This window comes from Doryrhamphus excisus, chromosome 3, assembly GCF_030265055.1.
Source record: "Doryrhamphus excisus isolate RoL2022-K1 chromosome 3, RoL_Dexc_1.0, whole genome shotgun sequence".
NCBI lineage: Eukaryota > Metazoa > Chordata > Actinopteri > Syngnathiformes > Syngnathidae > Doryrhamphus > Doryrhamphus excisus.
Window position 1 is genome coordinate 3,049,848 of NC_080468.1, and position 27,302 is coordinate 3,077,149.

The following is a 27,302-nucleotide window of genomic DNA, read 5'->3' on the forward strand; positions in this document are numbered from 1 at the left end:
ACTAGTAAACATGATTGTCGCCTTTTGTTTGAAATAATAGCATGGTGTTGTTTTGTTAAGTGTCGTAAAACACAATTAGAGTCATTTAAGTGCAGTATAACACGACATTTTGGACAAAAAGATTAAACGTGACCCCCTTGTACGGTTGATGAATATAGGGCGTCCGCTTCACGCTAGCCCTCTTTCGGTCGGATTACAGCTGAGGCAGCACGCAAAAGGGACTGCTTAAAACGTCGAATAAAACACAAAGTAAGTGTTCATAAAAGTTTAGTATGTTTGTCCTGAAACTTTCACAAATAGTCTGAGTCTGGAATGCGAATATATGAATTTTACAGTGGCTACGCGCCACGTGTTCAGTGGCCGTGCAAGTTTGCGAAGCTGTCAAACAAACTTGCTTGAACTTGCCTCACGAGTCACTGACAACATGTATATTTACACATTTTCTGAAATTATGTCTATCAGTTGTCGAATATGGTTGACTATTAAACTATGAGCGTTACTAGTTTGTCACTGCCCAGTTCTTTCATAACATTCCATAACATTAGATACATCTGGAAATGCAAAACCTTCAGTTCTACTTCCTATGTTTTTCAGTTACCAGAGGTGAGTGTTTTAAAAATATATGCTCTTAAACATGCTTCTTGTTGAATTAATTGAGAGAAATTGTTTGCCAATTGATTTGCACATCTTGCATGTAAATGATCAGTGTTTATTGCAACAGCATTGAGACTCCTAATTGTGTCATTGTGCAAGTGTAATTGGTATGATGATAATGAAGTATTTTCATGCATTTGTTATAATGGAAGCTTGATTGTACTAACAGTGACTTGTGCGCATTTTAAAAATAATTTATGGGAGACTTGTGCAAGTTTTTTTTTTTTTTGCCATTGTATGCTTTTGTTTTATTGGGCTTGAACTTGAATTTTGGCCTTGATTTGTGTTTTAATTTACGGGAGCATACTGTATCATTATCATTTCAATTGGCTCATATAATCTTTTTGTGCTTTTATTTGAATTTTGGAATAATGCTTTTCATTGGCTCTCTTCATTAAACGCTTGTATGGTTTAATTTATTTGTGCTTGTAAAATATTGGAATCATTGAAAAGAAATTGCAGTAGAACCTCTGGTAGTCACCCGTTTTTCCCAGTGTTATAATACGCTTTACTGTCATACAAGCGTAGTGTATTAATTAAATTAGAAAATTACAATTTTGCCCTGTGAAAGTTTCTTTTTCTGATATGTGGTTATCACCACCTTTCATATTTACCACTGCTCCTCAAACGTGGCATGACAAGAAAGCCGAAGAAAAAACAAAACGCACTTTAATCACATAGAAATATAAAAGTTGAATTTGAAATTTGTGGCAAATTCCAAAATTAACCAATTTGAATATTGGAGGTTCCACTGTAATTTGTTTGAGATTGTTTGATAGAGCAGAGGAAATGCTGCAAAAATATAACTTAAAGGTGTAATGTGAGCTTGATCCATTAGCTTTAATTGCCTGACTTGTGCACCCAACTGATGGTTTGAATCAAAACACTTTTGTGGTATAAAACACGAGAAACTCTCTAACAGCGTCCTGAAATTGAAATGGCTTTTTGATTATCACCCCTGAATGAGAATGTGTTAAAAGTTCTCCTGTGATGTGTCCCAGAAAGCTAGGTGCCACCTGTTGCTTCTCTTCTCTCATAACGCAACTCAAAAGTGTCAAGAACCTTTTTCAAAGAACCATGGATCTGTTTGGGGCAAACGGCTCAGAACAGGGAGCAACTCCTCAGGACGGGAACACCATCAGCGGAGCCGGCCTCCAGTTTGGGAAGATGCGGCGCCATGCACGCTTGTCCCAGTCAGAGAACCAGAGCTCTGGGCCTGAAGAGTGCTTGAGCTCCTCCGTGGAGATGGGCAGCTCATATGGCCGAAGCCCTGCCCTTCAGAGCACGCATGGAGGGCATGCAAGGAGCCCCAACACCAGGGGCCCATGGAATGCCCACACAACACGCCCCCAGCAGGATGGCACCCAGGTCCCCATAGTGAAGTCTTCCGGCACCCCTCACCGCCGCTACAGCAGAGGCCGCAATCGCACCTCGTCTGAGACAGAGAAGGGCGGCAGAGGCAGCAGGGAGCCCAAGGCCAGGAAGAGGGGCATCTCTGGGAGTGAGAAGTACGACACACGAGGAAATGGCACAGATGTTCGACTACTTTTGTCTGTCTTGCATTATTGTTTGGCCTTTTACTTTTTTATTTTAAAGCTGAACAGATGGAGGTGGAAGTGAAACTGCTAAATGTGGCTGATTTGATTAGTAGTTCAAAAAGAGCTCATCTCAGAGTTAAAGGCCTTTTGTGTGGTAATCCTGCTGACCAGACATGGCTGCCAGGGGAATGTGTTGATGGGGACACAAGCAGGCCGTTTGTCGCGTTGTGGCATGGGACTATTTTCTTTTTTTGACTCAGTTATTTTGACTGGACACTTCATTATATACAAGAGTAGCCTTTACAAAGCTCAGTTCTGAAAGTAAAACTATATTGTGGTGTGTTTTGTATTGGATATCATCAGATTGTGCGGGTGTACCTAATGAAGTGTCTCACTGTAGATCTCAGCGTAGTAATGTCATCATAACATAGCTGAGCATCTCACGTTATGTCTGTCGGTCTCTTAATGTCTCACTGTTTGTTCCGCAGCACCAAAATGAGTGGACTGCAGTGCCTGGCCTCGGAGAATGTCTGGTTTGACAAGCACCGCTACGATGAGTCCGAGAAGAAATTCTACGAGGGCTTGAACGGACCCGCCCCCAAGCAACAACAGGTCGGTGACTTGCTTGTGCTGTTGGTTGAACATGTGTACAGTACACTGCAACCCCTGAAAGGTCTTGCTGGCCTCTGTTGGTTTAAAGCACTTTTACATCATGGCCAGAAGCAACTGTATGTGTGCGCTCGATTTAGAAGCCTTTTCGCCCGTGAGGTCAGGTGGTTTGGCAACTGTCTCAACTGCTACGGAGCTAAATAAAGCCCATAATATCTTGACTTCAACTATTTCAAAGGCGGCTAGTTTTCATTTCCACAGTGAGAACATGTCAGCTGCACCCCCATGCGAGGTATTTGGGTCATTGTTGTGTACTTTTACTGCCACCCTGAATCAGCTTGACATGGTTAGATAAGAGCAAGTGCTGACTGTCAGCCTGCTGCTGCTCCCTAAAATCCCTAAAAATGTACAAGTCTTAAGCTAATGTGCTATCCAGGTCGGTCGGCAGTGTTCATGCTGTTTAAAACCTTAACTGTTTAACCTTTTAAAATAGCTTTTGTGTTGCCATTCATGTTAGCATATGCTGTCTCACAGTCAAACTGCAGCTTGGGTAGCAGCTACTGTAGCTAGTAGCCCACCCTCCACAAAGAGGCTGAATGAGATGAGCGGCCACTCTCCCTGTTCATTCCACTTATAGAACCAATGTGCACAGACAGATGCAGAGTGACCCCTCTTGTCATCCAGCCTGTGTGACACACAGGCGAGCAGACACGCATACATACATGCATATCAATTTATCGAGAACATCATAATTATCAACCAGGGCAAGAAGGTGCATGGACTATATTGAATTGTAGTGAAGCTTTGCTTCGCTTCAACCCACCTGCTTCTATATGGTCTTAAATGTAGGGATATGAACGATGTTTCTTTGTCTGTTTTCTTTGTTTAACCTTCTCTTCGTCCTCCCATCACTTGCGCTTTAAATGCTGCAGGTGAAAAGCTCCCTGCAGCAGGCCAAAGGGCGCCCGCAAAAACGTCAGCACAGAAATGTAAGTCCGCTCTGTTGGAGCGTGTGTGTGCGTAACAACGCATGGCCGTGATGGACGATGTATATCCTTAGTTGCACGCAGTGTGTCTTAATTGTTTTGGCATTGTTTTTGATCATCATCATCATTGTCTTTGTATCATCATCATGCTCAGAATCACAATCAAAAAGGGCTAATTTGTTCTGAATTACTGCTTAATTATGTACATCCATTTGTGGCTTAATTGCATCCCACTGGGTTACATTACTTTCCTGTGTGTAGAACATGTCATTTGTTTTCATACTGTACTTGATAAATCTCAACATGGGCCAAAATGGTGGCTCCTTTTCCTGTAATATTGACAAAATAGAATATCAATACATGTAATACATTATGTCACCACCAGGTAGAGCACTGCACTTTTCTACAACCATGAATTTGTTTTTACTAAGCATGGCGCTGATTCATTAGCGGAATCGGGAATCTGACGAGCCTTGTATATCCTTATGAATTTGGAACCTTTGCATGGGAATATGTACTATGCCTACGTTCACACAGCAGGGTGATACCAAATTAGATGATTGTTTTTCCATAAAATCAGATAATTTTAATAATTAATTGCCAAAAAATGTGACATGTGAACACAATGCATTGGGGAAGCGGACGTGCATGCGTGCAAGTGTGTTTACAGAAGTAAACATCCAAAATTTGTGTTCTCAGTCCTGGGGCATCGGTGTCAATTTCAATGATTTGTGCAATCAGAGACGTTTCCTTACCCAAATTATTCTGCGTAGGAGATAAAGAACAAAGACGGCAAAACATTAGCATGAGACGTCACCGACAGATGTTTGAAATAACGTTTGGATGACTAGAAGAACTTTTGTCGACATCTGTGTCTAACTCCCACGCATGTCTTTTGACGATGTATTTGTTGGATTTACATGAACCAAACGTTCCGACTGCAGTTGCATCGGGTACATACCATACATATCTAATTTATATCTGCATATGAAAGACTCCTGGGTTGCATTTGGAAAAACTGTGGATTCTACCATTCCCACTGAAAAATGTGTGGAAAAAAAAATCTGAATTGACCTGGTATGAACCTACACAATGAGTTGTGTAGGTTCCTCCGTGACGTGCACAAAAAAATGAATTAAAGTGCTCAAACACATCTGAACCACTCTGGTTGACATCAAGATGCTAATCAATAGGATCCAAATACAGTCTGTAAGATGTTGTGTGCATGTATTAGAAAAGTAATACAAAGGATAATCATACTGTAACATGGAGGTTCTCCCAGTAGGCTACAATCATGAAATCATAACATGCTTGCCAACATGAAATTGCTACAGGGTGAAGGTGTGAATCATAGCATGGCTTTAATTACTTTTCTGTGCTTACCTTCATTCAATGTCTATCTGTTCTTCTCCCTTCCCTCGCCTTCCACAGTCTTCCTCACATTCAGCTGGAGACCAGGAGCTGATTGCATGCATGAAGAGCCTGGAATTGGAGAACCAGTCTTTGCACAAAGGTTAGCACAATTAATGCACAAGGCTTAAGGCTTATGCTTATTTTTCTGCCCTTTTATATTAAGTTGTGGACTCCGATAGAGCAGGTACACACAATAACGTGCACAGAAAGCTTTAGAGATCTTCCAGAATCTGCGCCTATTTCAGTGCATTTCCTTGGCTTTCCAAGTTTTCATTTATTCCACCGATGGCCACCTCCGGGCACGCCCACTCGGCTGTGATTGGTCACACTTCTGTGCTAACGTGGTGAAATCTTCACAGTGCAGCAGAGCAGGTCGTATTTGGGAACGCCCATATAAGGAAGTCCATCTCACTATGACATCACAGGGAGCCGGTGTTAGAAACCGAGCATACAGTGCCATCCCACTCTTCTCACTCAAATTTGTAAACCTCATCTGAAATTGTGGCATCGTTTAACGTGAAAATACACCTTTCTAACATTTATAGGTCAGAAAATGATAATACTGTAGGTCCCCTTTAAACTTAGCTGATCTTAGCATGACTGCAGCTTTTGTTTTGTTTCAGTGGTGGGGGACATGAGGGCCGCCCTGCAGAAACTGGAGTTAAGAGTGGCTCAGCTGGAGAAGAACCCTGCATCAGCCCCCGTACCCGCAGTCAAGGTAGAAGAAGGCAAGAGACATGTCTTTTTACGTTTATCGCCTCTTTAATCCTGTTTTTCAACCAGGCCACGCCCATCCAGGTTGCCCCAGCCGGAAAGGTTGTGGTGGAAGAGAATGACGACAGCGACAACGATGTCGACTTGTTCGGTAGTGACGACGACGAAGATGAGGAGGCGGCTCGTCTCAAGCAGGAACGTGTGGAGGCGTATGCCGCCAAGAAGGCCAATAAACCCGTCTTGATCGCCAAGTCATCAATCTTATTGGACGTGAAGCCCGTAAGCAACACTGCTCTCCTGTTTTAGTAGCTAATGTTTAGGAGCCAACTCAACTTTTTTTGTCCGGTTTAGTGGGATGACGAGACAGACATGACCAAGCTGGAGGAGTGCGTCCGCTCGGTGCAGATGGACGGGCTCCTGTGGGGGGCATCCAAGCTGGTGCCAGTGGGCTACGGCATCAAGAAGCTGCAGATCAACTGTGTGGTAGAGGATGATAAAGTGGGCACAGACATCTTGGAAGAGGAGCTTACCAAGTTTGAGGACTATGTGAGTACAAAAACACTTGGTTTTTAGTGCAAAAATCTTTATTTGAAGTGTAAAATCTAGCAAACATGAGTTTTGCTCACTCTTACAGGTCCAAAGTGTCGACGTTGCTGCCTTCAATAAGATCTGAACAAAATGCTGCTCGATGGTACATGAAATTAAAATGTAAAAAATCCCTGAGCAACTTGTGCCTTATTTGGCCTCTTTATATTAGCACTGGCCACAATATTAGGCACACCTGCACAGTCTGGGGTCAAGTCGGAGACAAGCACCTCGAGGCATCTTGTGACTGTGCAAGTGTCACTAATACTGTGGCCGAAGTCTTTACAGGGAGCACAACTTCAAAGTAGAACCTAATCCAACCCAAAATCCTGGATACACAGGCTGGCTGAACGTAGTCTGTACACTGTGAAGGTGAACCATGCCATCAGACACGTTGTAGAAGGACAAAACCCCACCCCTAAAGTTCAGATACACTCCTATCCTGTTGCCGCATGGTGTGGCCAAGCTGACGCCATGCTTAGCGTGCCGAAACACGCACCCGCCGTGCGAGCAGTCCAGGCTCCAGGATTTGGAATTGTGGCCCAGTTTGCTGTCGCTGCCGCCACCGCTCCTGCTCATGCTCCTGTAGCAAATGCCCACAGAAGCCCCGCCCTTACCAGTCCACTCCACCTCCCAGTAGCAGCGGCCTGCCATACCGGCCCGACACAGTACCTGAGCCCAGCTGGTGAAGCGGTCAGGGTGCGGAGGGTACGGCTGGGGCTCGGAGCGCGTGGTCACCGCTCTGTGGTCCTCGGACAAGCTCAGGTATGGGTTGGCCGTGTTGAGGTCCAGTGTTAAATCTTGGTTGTCTGTGCATACCAATTACATTTAAAAAAATAGACGACAATAGGCTTTAAAAATGAAAAATCATACTCACAGTGTAAAAATTCTTCTCTGGTCCTTGGTTCTGAGTCATACGGTATGTGAGAATCTACAGTTACTAGAAGGATGATATGAAGAAAGATGAGTTAATGACCAAAATCAACAAAAACCAACTTGTTTGCATATACCTTTGGTCTTTTCCAAGGGACTTGGATTTCTGGTTTCCTTTAGCGAAAACACTGAAAATGAAGACAAATGGACCTAAGTGTTCATCCCCGAAACAACTTGTCATAAAGAGTATCATGTGCTGTAGACTTGCCTTTATCTGAGATTCTGTTGTACTCCATCTGGAGGCTTTCATCCAGACTGTTCCTCAGCTCTGCCAGGCCACCTCTGATGCTTTTATACATCAAGTATGGAAATGTGTCAGTGTTGGGAATCTGCACCCTCTTGGATGGGAAATGAAGGGATCTGCACTTCTGCAGAGATGAGCAAATCACATTACATTAAAAAAAATACCTCTATTGAACACTTCTGCCTCACCTGAAGGAATTGGAGATGGTCGTCCATGCGAGAGAGATTCTCCAGCTCCTCCTCGCCCCTCCTCAACTCTGTCGTATCCCGCTCCACCTTCTCCAGAAGCTGGTTGGTCTGATTGAGGGCCACCCGCTCTCGGCCTCGGATCATGTCCTTCACGTCGCTCCTATGCTTCTCAATGACGCGGATAAGCTTGGTGAAGATCCTCTCGCTTTCCTCCACCGCCGCCTCAGTGGTGTGCTGCTTGAGATCAACAATCATTGGCAATTTTTGTATTGAGGAAAAAAGATCACGATAACAAAACGCAGCCCCATGTTGCTTTTTTTGTGTGTTCAAACCATTGTGTCCCACAAATTCCGCCTAGCAACAAGCATTCTAGTCCAACCAATGGAGTGATACTTGTGAGCTAACATGTTACTGATGGTTTTCAATGATTCATGTTGACTATCCAGATTTTTAGTTGAAGGAAAGTGTAAGTGTGTGTGTGTGTTGGGGGAGGGGAGGTACATAAAAAAACAATTTTTTAGCATGGAATAATTTCAGCTACAAACATATCTAATAGTCTAAAAATATATAATATTTAATATTTAGTACATACAGTAACTTTAGGCTTGATGGTAATCTTTTTTAACAGCAACAATCATACGTGATCTTGCTGTTTCACACATACTGCTTTAGTACATTATTGGAGGTGACCCCCCAAAAAAGTTGGTTATTTCCCCCTAGAATTATTTCATATAAAAACAAATGTTATTAAACCTCAAAAGTTAGTGTTCTCACTTTAATGTATCTGACCACATATCGTAGCTCCTTCTCCACGTCCTTTAGGTTCTGCTCGCACTTCAAAGATGCTTCTTGGAGTTTTCTCTACAAAAGATCACAAACAGACTTAATTTAGTCCCCCCTCAAATGATGACAACCAATGAAATATTTTCTACAATGTGAGCTTATGGACAGAAAAGGGTGTCAAATCATAATTGCCCGCTATGCTCATAGCCAATACATTGCAATGATTTGCAGTAATCAGCATTTAAGTTTGTTTTTCGTTACTGTTGCAGTTATTTTATACTCTGCGATTACTTACCTGTTGTTCTGTACGCTCGTCCACCAGTTGCACGACCTCATGACCCTTGTGTTTACTTTTCACACACCGTGAGCATGCGCCCTCATGGTCCACTCGGCAGTAGCTCCTCACTACTTTATGGTGATAAGGACATAACTTCTCTTCAGAACGTTTAGTTGTCTGTGGAAAACACAATCACAGACCCAGAACATCACTTCAGTGTTAAGTGTGGACATGTGCAGGACTTCATATACGTACAACCACAACAAACGGTCTCATACATTAATGTCCTAGGTTCCCAAAGTGGGGTAGGTGAATAAAAATGTAAACACAATTACGAGTGTGCCTGAACGCCTCACAGTCCTGTGTACATCATTTGTGCGCATAAAGTTTGATTATTTTGTGCATTAAGAGTATTTAACCAGTGAAATGTATTCTTTATTTCAAGTTAAGATAAAAGGGTTTATGTTTTAAGTGTCCAGAAGGCGTAATAGATGGTACGCATGCGCATCACAACTTCAACCCAAAAACAAATATGGCAGCCGTGATTGTGCAGTGATATCGTGCTGGTCAATTTAAAAATAAATGAAATTTTATTTTACTGTAATATTGTTGGTGATGAATTGCTCGCATAAATCTACATCTAAATTCATACATCTACAACAACCGCAACAATGGCGGACAAAAGTTCCCTGATGAACTCACACGACCGCCGACAAAAATGTACTATACAGTGAATATAATCCATAACTGGACGAAATGCCCAGTGGAATATACGTCCAGCGTTTAACATAACATCACCCACTCATGGTCTGGCATTCGTATTTTCAGTATTAAAAGAATATTTTTGAAAACAATAAATGGCTGTGCTGTAAACATACCGTTTGTCCCAAAGCGGCTGGAACCAGGCTGTGGCCACGCCCCCGGAAGCGTTCGTCGTGAGCCCTCAGGTGAGCCGCACAGTAAGACTCCGAGCACGTGACGCATGACGTCACTGCCTTGCTTTTCTTGCCAGTACAAACTCCACATTTCACCTCTTCCGTAGAAACTGGAGGACCCGGTGGCTCTTGAAGTCCACTCTTCACTAGTTTCTCCACCAGTTCGCCCAGTACAGTGTTCCTGTTGAGCTGAGGTTTCGGGCTGAACAACTGCCTGCATTGAGGGCAGCTGTACTGGCCCTTCTGCTTGGTTCTGTTCCAGTAGTCTTCAATGCAGTTCAGGCAGTAGCTGTGTCCGCAGGGGATCGTCACCGGGTCTCTCAGGACCTCCAGACACACAGAACAGCTGAACTGATCCTGTTCTACAGAGATTGTCGTTGCTGCCATTTTCTACCATGGACACGGCGACTCTGCTGAGGGACGAAAGGGGGCGTTCCCAACAGGTGTACAAACAAGGTTGGTGGATCGATCCAAATACCGATACCAATGACAGTATCAGTGTTATGCTAGCGTGATACTATTGATATTTTTCATAGCTCTTAATTTGTGTTCACATACAGTATACTCACTAATGAGATGATTACATTGTTTACCTAAAATCAGGCGTTTTAACTAGCATGATTGATTATTAAACTTTTCAAGTAAAACTTATCGGTATTGGCAAAGTGTCTTATTTACTTAGTAGCGGAATGATACCAAATTTGAAGCACTGTGATCAGGTTACAGCTGCTGGAGGCATCCAATCAGGAGACAGGAGAATTCCACTTACAAAGTCAACTGTATGTGCAGGGTGTGTATACATGACACATAATCTTAAATGTATGAAAACATTATGTACATATTTTTTTTAATGATACAAACCCAAATAATATATTACATGTGTATTATTAATCCTTTACAATTTTTCATAAAATATACAGCCCTGGTGAGTCTGGCTTCTAGTGCTGCACTGTCCTGCAATGAATATCAATGTCAAAAGTACTGCCAAAGTAATAGTAACTGGTGTGTGTATGTGTAACACTAACAGGCTCACAGGCTTGTAAGGTAATAAAAGTGTGGTTCAGATGTGGCGTAATAAAAAGTAAAGTTGAGGAAGAGAAGAAGTGGTATGTAACATGATTATAATCAATGTCCACATTCAAATATTATTTCTTTCTGGGGTGACTGCGGCGCTGATTCCTCTGCCTGGACCTTGAAGGCGTCAGTTTGGAGCCTGTAGAGACAAACAGCACAGTATTGTTGATTACTGATATATGCTTGACTGAACATATTATTATCGTTGTGTAGTCTCTTCATTTTGCAATAGAACTGACAAAAAACATCAATTAATAAAAAAAATGGATGATCAAAAAATACATATCACACAGTCATATGCTTTTATTTCTGTGTTGATGCTTTGAAAAGTGAGTGAAATGTGTATGCATTGCTTAAGGAATATTGAGCTGCTCCTTTGATTCTTTGCTACAGTGTTATGAAACAAAAATAAATTTCTAGCATAACAGGGGCTCTTAACATGCAGAATAGTCATTATCAAATGTATACCAGGTGTATCACAAATAGGGCTGTCAATCGATTAAAACGTTTAATCAGGATTAATCACATTTGCCCATAGTTAACATGGAATCGCAGATAGAAATACGTTTGTTATCTATAATGAGTAGTGGTAAACAATTCAATGATAATTACATTACATTTTATATAAAGGGATATCAATTTCGGAAATATGGGCCATTATTATTAACAAAATAATACACAGTCAGAAGCACATTTTTTATCACTATTTTTCTTTATTATTAGAATATTAGCTCTTAAACTCGCCCACAAAGGTTCATCAAATACAAAATATGAGCGAGTAAGACCTCTCACATTGACACAAACATCTTTTTTTGACTACAGCATTCGCTCAAAGTAAGATTTGTTTGTTTAGGTTATTGCTTTTAAATTCTAAATGTTTGTGAGTAGAAAAGCCAATTTACAAACATTCAGAAACAATTATTATTACACATTAACAATGCATATAATATATAAACAAGGCATCTCATGAAATGTACAAATGAAAATCCCTAAAACACATTTTATCTTTGAGCAATTGAACAATAGTCATAAAACATTTAGTCAAAATTGCAAACTCAATGTCATTTCATTTTTTGTTTAAAACCCAGTCATTAAAATACATAGATATTAATGTAATATTACAGTAAACATTTGATTTGAACTATTATTTCAAAATTCCCCTAATTTGTACTATTTTGTTTGACACTTCTTGAACACACCATCCACTGTTCACCAATGCACAAATGGACTATACTATGCTGTATTTCCATTTATTATATTTATCATATCTATCATACTATGCTGTAAAACCATTTCATTTATTTTATTTTTAGATTAGTCATTGAGTATTTATTATATTTTCATTGTATTTTTTGTTATTAAAAACAAGTTCTACATTTAAAATTATTTATAAAATATTTTGATTAATGTAATCCATTATTTTTTTATTATTTTACCAACACGGCGGTGCATTATTACCAAAAGGTGAGAAGACAAAAGTGGGCACTGCAGGTCGAGGAGCGGAGTTGAAAGAGCTCAGAGGACTTTGGTCCAGGTCCGGTGACGGGTTCACTGCAGATACTGACACACACACACACACACACACACACACACACACACACACACACACACACACACACACACACACACACACACACACACACACACACACAACACAGGAATCAAGCGTGTGGCGTCAGTACATGTGTGCCGACTCAGCAAGCTGAAGCATAAACAAACATGCTGAGTAAGCAGCTGGTGTAGTTGTGATGAAAAATAAGATAATATGAATTCTATTTCATGTATTGACAGAACACATTTTATGACAACATGCAATTTTTTTGGTTCGCTTTGATAGGTGTGCAATACACACTTTGGCCACTAAAGGCCGCTGTTTACACGCATGGTCAGGCTGCCGTTGATGAGGTTATAATGTTGACTCACCTGTTGCTTCCATTTGAGCAGGATAATGGACATTTCCCATTGGCGTTACTTCTGCCTGGGCAGGGACGGCGGGAGAATCCATAATGACCACATCTCGCACTACATGGGAACGGTAATGCACACAATCAATATCACAATTTAATTTGTGTCAGTAAGTAAAAAAAATGACTCAAACATATCAATTTTTGGCACTCTTGTTGCAGTACGTAAAGCGGCGGGGCTGATCAGAGTGGAATGCATTAATTGGTTGACAGAACAGTCACTTCCCTATGTACTGTATCCATCTATCCATTTATATACCTCTTGTCCTCATGAGGATCACAAATTAGTATGCTGGAGCCTATCCCAACTGTGGTGGGGTAAAAGCGGCCAATGACAGGACATGTGTTATAGATATGATAAATTAAATATTATGTTTTCATTTAACGATGTTTATTCATATGTAAAGGGGTAAACCTTACAAAATCAGCAAGTGTTTATGGTGGTAAGATTTATCAGTCTGGGAAAGGTTATAAAGCCATTTCTAAAGCTTTGGGACTCCAGCAAACCACAGTGAGAGCCATCATCCACAAATGGCAAAAACATGGATCAGTGGTGAAACTTCCCAGAAGTGGCTGGACAACCAAAATGACCCCAAGATGGTCCCCACGACCTTTGGAAAAATACTGTGGTCTGACGAGACAAAAGTTGAACTTTTTGTAAGGGGTGTGTCCCATTACATGTGATGTAAAAGTGTAAAAGTAACGCCACATTTCAGAAGAAAAATACCATACCAACAGCAAAATATGGTGGTGGTAGTGTGATGGCCTGGGGATGTTTTACTGTTTCAGGACCTGGAAGACTTGCTGTGATAAAAGGAACCATTAATTCTACTGTCTACGAAAACATCCTTTAGTAGAATGGTGGGCCATCTGTGACCTTTAGCTGAAAAGTGGGTTCATGTTTGAAAAGCCTCCAATGTGGCTGAATTGCAACAATTCAGCAAAGATGAGTGGACCAGAATTGCATGTAAGAGTCTCATTGATGTTGTTGCTGCTAAGATTAAGATATGCCTTTATTCGTCCCTCAGTGGGGAAATTTGTAAAGGGTGGCCCAATTAGTTATTAGGGCAATCACTTTTCCACATAAGGTCATGTAAAATTTGTTTTGTCCTTCAATAATATTAAGTTTCATTTAAAAACTGCATTTTGTTTTCTGTTGTGTTGTCACTGACTAATATTGACATTTTTGGATGATCTTAAACATTTAAGTGTGACAGAAATCAGGAAGGAGGCAAACACTGTTTCAAACCACTGTTATGTTCTTATGTATGTATGTTGCTTTTGTTATAAAATAAATAAAATATTTGGGACTTCAATGGTGGCTGATGTTATGTTGGAAGGACAAAATAAGTGAATACATAAACAAACACAAACCTTTCTCATAAATGCTGACAAATCCTCCCTGGCCGACTTCCTGCAGCAACTCTTTGTAGTCACACACTGCTTTTGTGGCCGGGTCAAAGGTCAGGTTGTGGTTGATGGCAATGGTAGGTAAAGCTGGCGACGCAGGCATGGCTTGGAGGGACTGACAACTCTGTCGTGAGAGAAGAATCACGTTAATGTGATTGAGTGTAATGTTAGCACTGAAGCTAAGCTAATGTTGCTAATGTTTGTATCATCCTACCACTCCTTAATGTTACATTGCTGTGTATGCTGTGTAAAAAGTAGATAAAAGACCACAGTAGTGCTTCCTTTTGAAGACAGACGTGGACACGGTTCATTAGCATTAAAGCTACAGACACACAAAACACCATGTTACCAAAAGCACTTTTAAACTATCTACATTCCAACATTAAGGCTCCGAACCTGGAGAAAGTACAGGTGGTCCTCAGTGAGCGCCAGCTTGTCCAGCTCAGCTTCCCTCCTCTTCAGTTCTGTGATCTCCTTCTGGATCTTCTCCAGCAGTTGGTCGGCCTGATTGACCACCAGCTTCTCCTGGGCTTTGATCAGCTCGCGCACTTCGAAACGCTTCAGATCAATGGAGCGGATCAGATCGGTGAAGACACAGTGGCTGGTCTCCGTCGCCAGCCGGGCTGATCGCTACAGGAGAGGCCAGACGTTTGTGACGTGTGTGTGACTGAAACAAAAAATCGTGTGAAGAGTCCTCGACTTACGTTGATAGAGAAGATGGCTTGTCTCAACTCCTGAGCCTCCTTCTCTCTTTGTTGGATGTTCTGCTGAGAGATGAGCTTCAGCTCACCAAGCTGTCTCTACAGACGATGAAATAGAAAAATTAAAGACAATGTCGCCTGAAGTTAGACACCACCGATACCCTGAGATTTGCTAGGGCTGTAGGCAACCTCCTGAATTCCACATGATGGCAGTTGTAGCCTTTGAAGTATCATGAGTGGTCAACACCCTGCAGCTTTAGCTACCTCTACATGCACTTTAAAATGTCACAATATTAGGGACTCACAACATTACGTGTAGGAAAATATATTACATATATTGTTTTTGTAACCAAATGTTAGGAACAATACTCTTTGCAATGCAGGAAACTACAACCACAACAATACACTCATTGCCAAAACATATTTGTACAGGCACAATGTTTTGATTACCAACATGATTACAATGGGGGTTGGTGTGTAAAAAAAATAAAATAAACAAAACCTGTTGTTGTTGTATTTCCACCTCTGCCAGCACTGTGTCATGGCCCTTGTGTTGGTCTGTCAGACACATGGAGCAGATGCACTGCTTATCCGTACGGCAGTAGACCTCCAGCAACTTGTCGTGTCGACCACAGACGCTCTCCTGGAGCCTTTTGGAGGCCGAGACCAGCTTGTGCTTTTTGAACACCGCCGACTCGTAGTGCGGCCGGACATGAAGGTCGCAGTAGGAGGCCAGACACACCAGGCACGAACTGACCGCCTTGTTCTTCCTCACGGGGCACACGTCGCACTCCACGTCGTCCGCCTCCGCCAGGCTTTGGCCCGCCGCCGAGGTTTCCTGGAAACCGCTTCGCTTGAATCTCTCTACCACGTCGGCCAGCAAGGTGCTCCGAGCGAGCGCCGGCCTCGGGTTGAAGCTCTGCCTGCATTGAGGGCACATAAAGACCCCCAGTTGGTCATCTTGGTCCCAGTAGTTGCGGATGCAGTCTGAGCAATAACTATGGCCGCACGGGATGGTCACCGGCTCCCTCAGGACGTCCAGACATACCGAGCAGGTCAACTGGTCCTTGTCCAGGACCACCCCGGCATGGGCCATCCTTTGGGGAAGAAAGACAGGAAAGGAAATAAGAATAACACGGAGCTTGCCTTCTTGCCAGTACACAAATGCTTTGTTTACAGGAAGTGGCGTCAAGGGGTGTGGCCAAGTGGCGGAAGTAAATGTTTTTCCCTTTAAAATGCAATACTACTTTGATGTAGTGTAACATACTTTTAAAGCTAAACAATGACAAATAAACATATAGCCTATAGCATGAAACGGATGCAGAAGAAATAGAAAAAAGAACTTACGCGTTTAACAGTCAGTGGTGTCAAGGGGTTCAGCCAGGTGGCGAAAGTGAAAAAGATATGATGGTATGCTTTTATTAGCCTCACAATGGGAATTTCACAACACTATAACGCAACACCTACACTAAGCCACGTCTACATGAGGAGTTCTTTCCGAACTGACTTTTCCGAAAACAATGCCAATCTCTGGTCTACATGCGCCGCTATAATCAAACAGAATAGTCAATGGGGCATGCGCAGTAAAACGTAAACATCAACATCACGTGATACCGGCTTCCCCAAATTTTTCTTTCACTTGTTGGAATAACTCCGTATTGTGAGTTTTTGTCCGCCCAGTCTTGAAATATTGTTTGGATCAAAAACAAACTTTCCACAGCAGTCCAGTCCTGATTGCTCGCCTCCATTTTAAAAACTGAACCTCGTCTCGAGCTGCGTATTACGTCATATCTGCGCATGCGCTGAAAGAACGAACCGGGATACATTTAAACAGGAAAATGTAAAATTAAATCTTAATCCTAATATTTTATTTTATTTATATTTTATTATTGGTTGTTTTTTGGTTGTTGCGAGAACGATGACAGTACTGACAATGTTCTTGTTTAGGCTGTATAGCCTTGTGGTCTCCATCATTGTTTCTTGTTCAAGCTACTTTTACAAAGTGAAAATGGCCAAGAGCTACTCTTGTTTTGTGATATTTAGTTTCCTAGCTTATTTTTATGGAATCATTCTCAAAATGTTTGTATCCATAAGCCACATTTTGTATTTCAGCATGCATGTCTTTATAGTGTTGAAAACCTGAATGAAAAGCAGGCTTGCGGGCACCTCATGTTGGGACCACATGCTGCCTGCGGGCACTGTGTTGGTGACCCCTGCTATAAACCATATGAAAAATGTCTCAACACTTCAATGTTTTAAATAGACTAAATACTTAAGTCTCTTCTGAGACTGGTCTTTATCTTTTTATGACATTATTTAATTTTTTTTAAGGCTGACCTTACCCTTTGTTAATAGGAAGTGACACAGGGCCTCTAACTGGCGGAAATGGACTTTAATGTGTTCAGACTGTAAATATAAACGGTCAAATAATTACAATTGAAACTTTAGAATGGTGTGACCAGTCCAGGGTGTACCCCGCGACAGCACCCCCCGCGACCCTCATGAGGATAAGTGGTAGATAATGAATGAATGGTGAATAAAGAGCGTAGCTGAACGTGCTTTTATTCTGAATGAGTGTCCCAGGATGTTATTACCACTGCCAGCAAATAAATGGAACTTTACAAGTTGAAAACAAGCTTTAATGTAGAAGGTAACCCAAGTGGTAACTTATACGTCATCAAGTGCTGATGTACACATAAAATATCCAGTGTTCAAAGTTATAAAGAGTGAGATATTCCAGCTTTGAAGTCCATTTTTAATCTAAACGTCTTTTAAATACAATGAACATGTTGTACTGACTGTCCAGAAATAATTTACAAAGAACATAAAAAGGCCATATTGTTAAACTTAGGAACAAACAAGACTCACCCCCCACCCACATCCCCCAATTGGTGCATTCAATACCATAAAGAACATTTGAATTTCCACTTGCAGCTTTCAACTTTTAACATTTGTCCCCGCAATACAGTACATGGATTTGGTCACAAACTAAACTGGTAATGTATTAATGTGAGGGAAATGTTTCAAAGTGTTAAAAGCCTAAAGCTTATTGTCCACGCTATTATTAATATTTATAATTAATATTCATAATGTATTGCACAATTTAATAAGCTTCTTCCCTTTCTTCATGCAATTCCAATCAAAGCAGCCCAACCTTTGAATACAGTACATGAACAAAAAACGATGCACAATAAAAGATCCCTTTGAAACGCTTTAGAAAACGCTGAAAAGGAAGATTTTAAAAGGTTGGTTCAAGTATTTCACTTTTCTTCTGTTCACTGAAATATACAATTAATCAGGCAGAACAGATGCAAACATCCCCCCAGCCCCCGTTTCAAACCATGCACAGATCTCAACAGAAGATCAAGTTTCTGCACTGCATGCTTGTCTGAAGATAATTAAGATGCCTAAAGTCAACTACTAAACTAAGATGTGAGGTTCGTGTCACTTTGGAGTCAGAACAACTTCCATGATACTCCATGATGATGTTTTTTTTTTTTTTTTAACAAGAAATTATTTTTTGTTTTATTACTTCATATTGCCTATCTAGTATTTCATTCACAGCAAATAAATACACAGAAACAGTGTGTCATTAGACTAGTAATAACCCTCTACTATTGTATATATTACTATATGTGTGTATGTTTATGTCGTACTGTAAATGTGTCAGAGTGCTGTTTCATTCATTTGTTCTTCTGCTCCAGTCCACTCTCGGCCCTCAGGGCTTGACTGTTGGCTGAAATGAAGCTGATCCAGTGCTTCAGGTCCTCTGGAAGCGGAGGACATTGAATCTAGCAGAGGAAACAAAGTGAGCATCACCATTTTAAAGCTAATAAGTCCTTAAATCATCATCTTCAGGAAAAAAAAGTCAAAAGTAAAACAAATGGTGCTACTTTATTGTGGTAATTACCTTTACTACTACCATACACAGCAATAATAATTTACAGCGGAGTTTCAATAGAATGTGCCGATTTCACATGATTTTACTCTGTCTCAGTAGGGAAGCCCAGACTTCCCGGTCCCCGGCCACCTCCTCCAGCTCCCCCGGGAGGACACCAAGGCGCTCCCAGGCCAGCTGTCGGACGTAATCCCTCCAGCGTGTCCTGGGTCTGCCCCGGGGCCTTTTCCCGGCTGGGCATACCCAGAACACCTCACCAGGGAGGCGTCCGGGAGGCATCTGGACTAGATGCCCGAGCCACCTCAACTGACTCCTCTCGATGTGAAGGAGAAGCGGCTCTACTCTGAGCCCCTCCCGGATGGCTGAGCTCCTCACCCTATCTCTTAGGGTGAGTCCAGCTACCCTATGGAGGAAATTCATTTCAGCCGTCTGTATCCGCGATCTCATTCTTTCAGTCACGACCCAAAGCTCATGACCATAGGTGAGGGTGGGAACATAGATCGACCGGTAAATTGAGAGCTTTGCCCTCCGGCTCAGCTCTCTTTTCACCACGACGGTTCAGTAGAGCAATCACATTAATGCAGAGGCTGCGCCGATACATGACGGGAGGTGACGGGACAGACCAAGAGTGATTCAGAACACCCTTACTCGGTACAAAAAAATATTAATTAAATGGAATGGCTGCCTATTTATTATAAAAGGTCATTATCATTAGGGAAAATTCCCCACGAAAAATATCTGCAGAGTTTAACAAGAAAGTTTGTGATAAATTATATTCATCACAATTAATGTGGCACAATATTATATTTGTTGAGGTCGGAAAAGTATTTGCATTCAAATAAAATTTAAAATAGCCCCCCGCCCCCAAGCCTGGGAAAAAAAATAAATAATTGCAATAATAATAATTTAGAATAAATTGAATAATGTTTTTTTTTCATGAACCCACCAATGACTGAACTAAAAACTAATACACTATTGTAACGTTGGGTATATGGTGTTGTTCCAAGCTGCTGTTTCATGTGTAACCTATAGAGGGCAGTCAGGTTCAGCATGCTGGTTAGAGCAAGCGTTTGGAGGAAAAAGGGTAGAATAAGAGATTGAGCAAGTGTTGGGGAGTGATCATGCTGTGATGAGAGTCAGCGTGCAAGACAGTAAGTGCTGTATGTTGCTGTTACAAATAAATGGCCAACTGATTACAGCCATCCCGAAGCCGCCAATACAACATCATTGTAAACATGAACATATGACACAGACTGCTCTGTGTCTCTCTGTCCCCGCCCCCTACTGCTGAACTAGTGATCTGGGCATGCACTGTGGTCTCACGAAGAAATGCAGCTTATTTGTAAAAAAGTCATTTGTGCCATTCCGAATACCGTATTCAGGTTCGGCTCCACCCCCAATATACACAGTATAAACACACAAAAATTAATTTGATTAATTGGGTAAATTAACCACATAAGAAATTTAGTCAGTGTCAATTTTCATTTACAACAGCACACATTATAATGTCACAATACATTTTTAATGATTATTACTTATATTTGTGGAACTAAAATGTAGAAAAATAAATCATTTATTGCCCGGGAATCTCTGTAGATGAGTAAATAAAAGAGCCAAAGTCATTGAGGAAATTAGTTATTTAAATTTGTGTATAAAATAGACAAGCCTACTTTAAGGTTAACACAATGTACATGCCAACTGTTTTCAACCCAAGACCCCTGGTTTTGGTCATGAACCTAAGATATTTTTTAATCGATTTTTATTTTGGAATGGCCACATATTCACAGACATCAGCTCTGTGAGCAAACCATATGCTTGATGGCTTTTGGTCGCAGGCAAGCGAGAGTTTTGTTGCTGCTGGAGATAGTCGATGCAGCTTACTGCAGTGCACAAGACACCTCAGGGATTTGGGTACTGGGCTGTGGATGGTCAAACTGCGTGCCTGTTGGCAGATCTATCGGTCACTCTTTGAGAAGGGAGTGTACTGGGCATTTACTTTTCCTACTATTTTCAGGATCGAACAGCAAAGTCCTAAATATTGACTGGTCGATCACGATCAACAAATTGGCGTAGTGTTGCTTATATTTTTAAATGACTTTTTTTGTTTCATAGCAGTTGTATCATTGCTTTTTCTCTGCTACTTATGCTTTGTGCGGTGTCGTTCAGTGCTCGAAAAGGCGTATTATCATTGTTTCCAGTCATGATGCTTTGTAAGGTGTCCTTTAGTGCCCAAAAAGGCACATTATTGCTGCTTCTCCCATTATTTACACTTTGTACAGTGTCCTTGAGTGCCCAAAACACCTATGAGTGAGAAGTACTGTTATAAAAACAAAATGTTCCAGATCAAAATGATCAAATTTTGTTCACTTCAGGTGGACACAAATATAAATCCAGTGCATCTGTGGGACAATAAATGTTTGACAGCATTATTCCCCGTGAACGTGTTTGTCATCACTCACCTTCTCTTTGCAGACAAACTCTATAATACGCTCAGGGCTGCTGTTCACCACACTCTGCTTGCAGAGCAACACCGCAGACACAAACGCATCCTTCTTGGATACAAATCGCTGCTCAAAGTAAAATGCTTTGTCGTCCCATCCCACCACTCTGGTCCGGATCTCGAATGCCTCACCAAACGCCAGGGAACGCCGGTAGCGGATGGTCGAGGCCCCCACCACCATTTTGGCCCCCATTTTGAACAAGGCCATGAAGAGACCCGTGCGCATATAGTGTTGGAGGCGGGCAAAGTCACACTCCCTAAGGTAGCGGGAGTTGTTCATGTGGCCCTTGTAGTCTACATCATGGGGAAGAACTATTCCATGCACGGTTTGCTCCACTAGGATTTGCTTTTGTCGTGGTTGGAAGATGGTTGTGATGAAGACCTGGGCCCCTCGCAGGAAGTACCACACATCCACAATGCAGAAGAGCAGCAGGAGGGCTCCCAGCACCAAGAGCAACATATCTCTGGAACAAGAAACGATATTGCAATATTACAATAATACAATACTACTACTCACTTTCTCTTTGAATTGTAGTTTCTCCGCATAACAAAGGCTAAATAAACGTGCCACAGTTCGCTTAATACGAGTTCAAATAAAAATTTACAGCATCACCAGGGAAGCTTCTCTTCAACCTTCAGAGGGCGAGCAAGCTAGCAGCCTAGAAAGCTGCCTTCTGTGCTAACTTTTCTCAGTCCCTTTTTTACGGCATCAAAACACGCACCAACGTTCGCATGACGTATTCGTAAAGGACGATAATAACAAACGGTAAATCAATGTTTTTTTTCATGGCTTTTGCAACATAACTTACCGTTCTTTCGGAAGGGAGAGCTAACATTGGATGCGATGCGGTCTGAAGAAGCCGGCAGACTGGCTCAACGTCGAGCATGACTTCCGCATTTGCGACGACACGTGATCAGGTAAGAAGCTTAATGTTAAAAAAACTACTTTGTTCCAGTTATACATCATATCCCCATTAATATATACTTACATAATACATAAACAAGACATGACAAGAGATTTCCAACGTCATGTTATGTTTGTATTGTAGCACGAATGACACTTCCGGGTTTGTGATGACGCAGCATCGTTAGAATTTTATCAAATTGTGTGGTTCATCACCAAAACATGTTATGAGTTTTTCCTTAGTGTTACACTTAACTCTTTAAATAGTTTATTGCTGTTATTAAAATAAACATGTCAGTCTCTAGTTACCCTTAATACGCCCAATAACTTTAAACAAGCAAGTGCTCTCCCTCATATAACACCTTCTGTGTTGCTGTTAAGGTGAAGTTAGTTTCGTGTTGGACGTTGGATATTCGGTTCCGTAGCTACAGCGATGGTTCCTCCTCACGGTGCCCGGACTACTCTGTCATGGTGCGGGGAGCTCGCACGAAAAGTGCCGCTCTAACCACTGGTTGTTTGTACTAGGGACCGTCCATAACCTATTATTGCGTTGAAGACAGTTTGTTAAAAAAAAGTAATATATTCTAAATCTAACCACCAAAGGACCTATAACAATGTCAAATAATAATTCCTACAGTAAAAGTATTTTAGACGCTTACTTTTTGTAATTTTATATTTTACCGGATTTTATATGAATTTTTAACATTAAAAAGTAAGTGTTGTGTTTCAGGCTTCCAGGTCATGTGACATAGGCACTCCAAATCACTTAATATCAGTAGTGCTATCAGTAATATCATGCACACCTCTGTTTCAAACTTTAAATTTGATATGATTTCCTATTCATTAATATGAAAAATCAAGGATTTTGGAAACCACTTTATATTGGTAGTACTAGTCAAAATTGAAACCAGCAAAATGCAACAAAATGGGAGAGCTGTGAAGCACACAAGCATATTCAAGAGTCAAAATTGTATGCTGAGTATGACAAATTAATACATATTGGCAGGTTTGCCAATATATATATTCTCTCACCGCAGCCTCCTCCAGGGGGACCTGCCCCACTATGTGAGAAGAAAAGGTTTGGCAGAACAAAGATTTCCGTAGCTTTGGTGTATTCGTTCCTCCCACTTTGGCGTGATCCGGCCCAAGGTCTAAGGAAAAAGTATCCTGTCCCTAAGATCTTTTTAACCCCATGAGTTCCTCTTTATCGCTGGGAGAGGTTGGGAGAGTCAAGCTATCAGCGATCAGATACTTCAATGTGTTCTTCAACTAGATCTTGAAGTTCCTCTTGAAGTACTTCTCTCGAGAGTGTCAGAAGTCAAGATATTAGATACTGCTCTGTGATTGGCTGGCGACTAGTCCAAGGCGTAGCCCTCCTCTCACCCAAAGTCTGATGAGATAGGCTCCAGCATACCCCCACGACCCTTGTGAAGTTTTTACAATTACTTGGTTTGGACACCCACTGCCTGAGACAAGTGCTCAAGACCTGTCCACTTGCTGCCCTCTGGTAGGAACTATTTACTTTACTCTTTACTTTGCCCACTAGCATCACATGTCCCACCACTACACTTCATCCTCCTGATCTCATGTCCTGCCCTTAAAAAGGTCAAAGTTTAGGGCTGGTAGAGCCGCTCCTTCTCTGCCTCCGAGTAATGTGTTGCTTGCGACCAAACTGGTTCTTTGACTTGAATGACAAGAGCTGTCTGTTGAAGTAAATGAGTTGCTGTTTTCTGTTGAAACTGCACGATTTGTCAAAATGTGTCATGTGTGTATTAACACAGCAGATTGGGGGAGGGATGGGTTGCACAAACAAGCACACAAACAGCAGGGAGGGACAGGAGAGAGTTTGAGACGACACGCGGTGGGAAAGTGAGGGACATGAGAAATGTCAACAAAAGCTGACACACTGTGGTTTTGAATGCCAATCATTGCTAGCAATAACTGCGACCGGGATGCTGCTTTTTTCTTTTAGTTTATCATCATTTTTATTTCTTTGTATACAAATTTGATGGGTTCAATTTCATTATAAATAATTCATCCATCAATTGAAGCAGTTTTAACAGCAATTTTAAAAGTCCTTAAAATTCATATAAAAGGTGTGCATAATACTAGTAGGCTGGGACTACTAATAAAGTGGTTTGGAGTCCCTAAGGCACATGACTTGAAAGGTATTTCCTAATTGTTCTTATTAAACATTCTCACACAATCCGATAAAAACTAAATTATGACACAAAGAAGTGTGCATGATACTACCAATCTTGGACTATTAATATAAAGTGGTTTGCAGTTCCCGGATCACATGACCTTGAAGCTATTGAAGATAATGTGATTTTCTTTATGTTAGAAATAAAATCCTCTAAAACCTAAATTGCAAAACAAAGAGGCGTGCATTACACTACTACAGTATACTGTGATACTCCTTCAACTGTCACAAAAAGTAGAAAAGTGTTTCAAATTAGCAGAATAATGTATTATAGTTAACTAACACATTGATTTGTACATATATTTTATTAATAACTATATGTTTATCATAAAATTATTACGGTTACTAAATAAATTAGCATTTCTTTTCTGGCGTGAGCACCTGCCCCCCAAAATGTCTGTGCACGTGCTTGGTTTTGAAGGATTTTGGCACATTTCAGTTTGCTTAGAAAGAAAAGATGTTGAAGAAAATCCTGATGTGTGATATTAAAAAATCATATAAAATTCCATTAAAAGTTGACAAAATGTGTGCATGATACTAATATACTAATACTGCTAATATAAAGTAGTTATGCACCTAGATCACATGACAAAGCTTTTCTCCATTGGTTTGGCTTATTACATTCTCAAAAGTTTAAAACCAGTTGGCTAAAAAGTGTATACAGCAATGAGCGCATTAAGGTTTAACAGCAGCAAAGTAGTCAGTATTGGCACAGAGTAAAAATTTTGCAAAAATATTCATATTCATTGCAAGCAGTGGAATTGCAAATCAATCTGAAACTGATGAGTTTTCGATGTAGGGAAATACAGTTAGTGAGCAACAAATAATAAAGTGGCAGCATGGCCATACCCGGTACCTTGAGAATGACATTTTTTGTTTTTAACTATGGCTTTACCTCATCTGGTGATGAACTTATTTCGGCACTTGCATCAACCTTTGTTATCTCCGAAGAAAATTGTCAATCCCAGCACTGAAGTGCAGAACAAAAGTACAACTTGAATGTAATGGCTTGTAAGTTATTATCTCTATTTCAAAGATGCACTTGGTTGTAATGTCCATGCTTATTTGTCTTTCTCCTGAAGGTCGCTCTCCGCTCGGAGTGTCTGACTGCTGGCTGAGATGAAGTTGACCCAATGCTGAAGGTCCTCTGGGAACTCAGGACATTCCACCTGATAGGGTTTGAAAAAAACACAAACGCTAAAGTCTTCTCAGACCTGGCAATGTTTTTCTTGGTCTTACCTTGCGTTTACAGAGATACTGCATGATCTTGCCAGGGCTGCTGCGTATGACACTCTGTTTGCAGTACATGACGGCACACACCAGACCGTCTTTGCAGGACACAAACCTCTGCTCCAGAAAAAAGGCTTTATCATCCCAAGTGACCACCCGACTCCTCAGTTCGTAGACCTCACCGATGCACAGAGCCCTGCGATAACGAATGGTGGTGGCCCCGACCACCATGGAAGCCTCCAGGGCCCGTAATGCCATGAAGATACCATTACGTATATACAGAGAGAAGCGGGCAAAGTCACACTCGCGTAGGTAGCGAGCATTGTTCATGTGACACATGTCGATGTCGCGGGGGGCAACCCGGCCCGTGAGAACCTGCTCTGCTGTCACATCCCGTACGGGAGGCTGGAACCAGGCCCGTAGAACCACCGTGGCCGCACGCAGGAAGTAAAACACATCCAGGGTGCAGAAGAGAGCCAGCAAGGCGCCGAGCAGCAGCAGCAGCCACATTTCTAGGGAGGTCAGACACAAGGAAAACATAGGATGGAAAATGTATGGAGTGACTTAAAGGAAGGAGCGGGGCTGCGCATGAGGGATGCCATTACAGCCTTAATACTCTTGGAGCACTCTTAACTTAATCAGTTTTTAACTCGGTGTCCAATAATATAAACCCTGTTTGGCCACATGACAAACGTTTGACTTATCTGAACTCACTCAAGTAGTAGATTTTTTTTTTTTTTATCAGTCAGTTGTAAGTGAATAGTTGAGAGATGACTTACAGACCAAAAAAAAACAGGCCTTTCAAGATGAACAAGCTGTGTGGCCATTACGCATTGTTAGGACAGTGAGATAACCACATCTCAATGTGCCAAACACAGACAATACGTGTATCTGAATTATTTTAAATGCTGTACACTGTTACTATTATGATTTATGATGACACCTTCACTGGCTGTGTGACAGACGTCCGTAACCTGCTAAACAACCTGTTTAGAAAACCTGCACATGGAACCTTTTGCGACAATTTTAGAGATTTGCACTGTAGTTCGTTATAAAATGTAAATGGTAATGCATAGCTGTGCGGCGCTTTGAAAACTTTTAACGGGTAGTTCAGTCGCTAGCTTTGCGGCTAGCAGTCCGCGCAACAACCAGTGTCAAGAACAACCTTTTTAACTTGTGACGAAACGCTGAAACTCACCCAGGTGTTTTTTGTTGCTGTAACCACCAAAAGAAACCGCAAAGGTTAAACCAAGCAAGCCATTTTTGCAGGGGAAATTTAACACTACCACTTCCGGTTAATGCCGGACAGAATAAGCGTTTACGCCGGTCACCATACAAATAAACAGCGGAATGATAAACCATCAAAGAAACTGGGATTTGTGTTTAAGGAGTTCACTTGAAATATTTATTTGTCGGTTGGAGACATATCTATCACACTTAAAGCTGTGTAGTTTATATTCCCGAAACCGGATGTGACGCAACAACAGGGACGAACATGATTGACACGAGTCAATATAAACACAAATAAATGACATCGTAAAATTGTCAAAGTAAAGCAG

At 41.4% G+C, this 27,302-nt stretch overlaps 5 protein-coding genes across 11 annotated transcripts; 1 reads left to right on the forward strand and 4 right to left on the reverse strand.

The window, feature by feature from the left end:
* The first annotated feature begins 149 nt into the window (after window positions 1-149).
* LOC131124991 (elongation factor 1-delta-like) lies at window positions 150-6,637 on the forward strand. Of its 4 annotated transcripts, none has more exons than XM_058066051.1 (8): window positions 150-249; window positions 2,681-2,804; window positions 3,734-3,790; window positions 5,219-5,300; window positions 5,824-5,918; window positions 5,984-6,193; window positions 6,266-6,460; window positions 6,549-6,637. In XM_058066051.1, the coding sequence occupies exons 2-8, from the start codon at window positions 2,688-2,690 to the stop codon at window positions 6,585-6,587; spliced, it is 795 nt and encodes a 264-aa protein (XP_057922034.1). In that variant the 5' UTR covers window positions 150-249; window positions 2,681-2,687; the 3' UTR covers window positions 6,588-6,637. The 4 variants fall into 4 exon arrangements, with proteins under 4 accessions (XP_057922034.1, XP_057922035.1, XP_057922032.1 ...); XM_058066049.1 differs by lacking the exon at window positions 150-249 and adding an exon at window positions 1,612-2,162; XM_058066052.1 differs by lacking the exon at window positions 3,734-3,790 and having other exon boundaries at window positions 152-249.
* ftr87 (finTRIM family, member 87) lies at window positions 6,481-10,302 on the reverse strand. Of its 2 annotated transcripts, none has more exons than XM_058066043.1 (8): window positions 9,803-10,302; window positions 8,943-9,101; window positions 8,639-8,725; window positions 7,865-8,101; window positions 7,641-7,800; window positions 7,510-7,560; window positions 7,377-7,439; window positions 6,481-7,308 (listed from the first exon to the last, which is right to left on the reverse strand). In XM_058066043.1, the coding sequence occupies exons 1-8, from the start codon at window positions 10,244-10,246 to the stop codon at window positions 6,782-6,784; spliced, it is 1,728 nt and encodes a 575-aa protein (XP_057922026.1). In that variant the 5' UTR covers window positions 10,247-10,302; the 3' UTR covers window positions 6,481-6,781. The 2 variants fall into 2 exon arrangements, with proteins under 2 accessions (XP_057922026.1, XP_057922027.1); XM_058066044.1 differs by having other exon boundaries at window positions 7,865-8,098; window positions 9,803-10,299.
* A 370-nt stretch (window positions 10,303-10,672) lies between these two features.
* Window positions 10,673-16,767, reverse strand: ftr67 (finTRIM family, member 67). 2 transcript variants are annotated; one of them, XM_058066048.1, is made up of 9 exons: window positions 16,356-16,767; window positions 16,019-16,105; window positions 15,511-15,931; window positions 15,012-15,107; window positions 14,704-14,937; window positions 14,272-14,431; window positions 12,857-12,955; window positions 12,392-12,493; window positions 10,673-11,072 (listed from the first exon to the last, which is right to left on the reverse strand). In XM_058066048.1, the coding sequence occupies exons 2-9, from the start codon at window positions 16,102-16,104 to the stop codon at window positions 11,005-11,007; spliced, it is 1,266 nt and encodes a 421-aa protein (XP_057922031.1). In that variant the 5' UTR covers window position 16,105; window positions 16,356-16,767; the 3' UTR covers window positions 10,673-11,004. The 2 variants fall into 2 exon arrangements, with proteins under 2 accessions (XP_057922031.1, XP_057922030.1); XM_058066047.1 differs by having other exon boundaries at window positions 15,511-16,105.
* Window positions 16,768-18,521: 1,754 nt separating this feature from the next.
* On the reverse strand, window positions 18,522-23,494 carry LOC131125037 (protein THEM6-like). Of its 2 annotated transcripts, none has more exons than XM_058066156.1 (3): window positions 23,343-23,494; window positions 21,366-21,870; window positions 18,522-18,799 (listed from the first exon to the last, which is right to left on the reverse strand). In XM_058066156.1, the coding sequence occupies exons 2-3, from the start codon at window positions 21,864-21,866 to the stop codon at window positions 18,692-18,694; spliced, it is 609 nt and encodes a 202-aa protein (XP_057922139.1). In that variant the 5' UTR covers window positions 21,867-21,870; window positions 23,343-23,494; the 3' UTR covers window positions 18,522-18,691. The 2 variants fall into 2 exon arrangements, with proteins under 2 accessions (XP_057922139.1, XP_057922138.1); XM_058066155.1 differs by lacking the exon at window positions 23,343-23,494 and adding an exon at window positions 22,216-22,783.
* A 342-nt stretch (window positions 23,495-23,836) lies between these two features.
* Window positions 23,837-27,088, reverse strand: them6 (thioesterase superfamily member 6). The gene is made up of 3 exons (XM_058066154.1): window positions 26,942-27,088; window positions 25,753-26,255; window positions 23,837-25,682 (listed from the first exon to the last, which is right to left on the reverse strand). The coding sequence occupies exons 2-3, from the start codon at window positions 26,251-26,253 to the stop codon at window positions 25,575-25,577; spliced, it is 609 nt and encodes a 202-aa protein (XP_057922137.1). The 5' UTR covers window positions 26,254-26,255; window positions 26,942-27,088; the 3' UTR covers window positions 23,837-25,574.
* Between the last annotated feature and the right edge of the window lie 214 nt (window positions 27,089-27,302).

Bases quoted from the DNA above. Each gene is read 5' to 3' on its own strand.
- LOC131124991 (XM_058066049.1), top strand. From the start codon at position 1,645: ATGTGTCCCAGAAAGCTAGGTGCCACCTGTTGCTTCTCTTCTCTCATA. The intron at 5,919-5,983 runs GTAGAAGAAGGC...TTTTTCAACCAG, and splicing joins CCCCCGTACCCGCAGTCAAG to GCCACGCCCATCCAGGTTGC. The intron at 6,194-6,265 runs GTAAGCAACACT...TGTCCGGTTTAG, and splicing joins TCTTATTGGACGTGAAGCCC to TGGGATGACGAGACAGACAT.
- them6 (XM_058066154.1), bottom strand. From the start codon at position 26,253: ATGTGGCTGCTGCTGCTGCTCGGCGCCTTGCTGGCTCTCTTCTGCACC. The intron at 25,683-25,752 runs GTAAGACCAAGA...AAACCCTATCAG, and splicing joins AGTATCTCTGTAAACGCAAG to GTGGAATGTCCTGAGTTCCC.
- LOC131125037 (XM_058066156.1), bottom strand. From the start codon at position 21,866: ATGTTGCTCTTGGTGCTGGGAGCCCTCCTGCTGCTCTTCTGCATTGTG. The intron at 18,800-21,365 runs GTGAGTGATGAC...TTCCTCTGCTAG, and splicing joins AGTTTGTCTGCAAAGAGAAG to ATTCAATGTCCTCCGCTTCC.
- ftr67 (XM_058066047.1), bottom strand. From the start codon at position 16,104: ATGGCCCATGCCGGGGTGGTCCTGGACAAGGACCAGTTGACCTGCTCG. The intron at 12,956-14,271 runs GTTTGTGTTTGT...GTTCCCATGTAG, and splicing joins TGTCAGCATTTATGAGAAAG to TGCGAGATGTGGTCATTATG. The intron at 12,494-12,856 runs GTGAGTCAACAT...TGTGTGTGTCAG, and splicing joins TGCTCAAATGGAAGCAACAG to TATCTGCAGTGAACCCGTCA.
- ftr87 (XM_058066043.1), bottom strand. From the start codon at position 10,246: ATGGCAGCAACGACAATCTCTGTAGAACAGGATCAGTTCAGCTGTTCT. The intron at 7,801-7,864 runs GTGAGGCAGAAG...TCATCTCTGCAG, and splicing joins ACCATCTCCAATTCCTTCAG to AAGTGCAGATCCCTTCATTT. The intron at 7,561-7,640 runs GCAAGTCTACAG...CTTCATTTTCAG, and splicing joins CAACAGAATCTCAGATAAAG to TGTTTTCGCTAAAGGAAACC.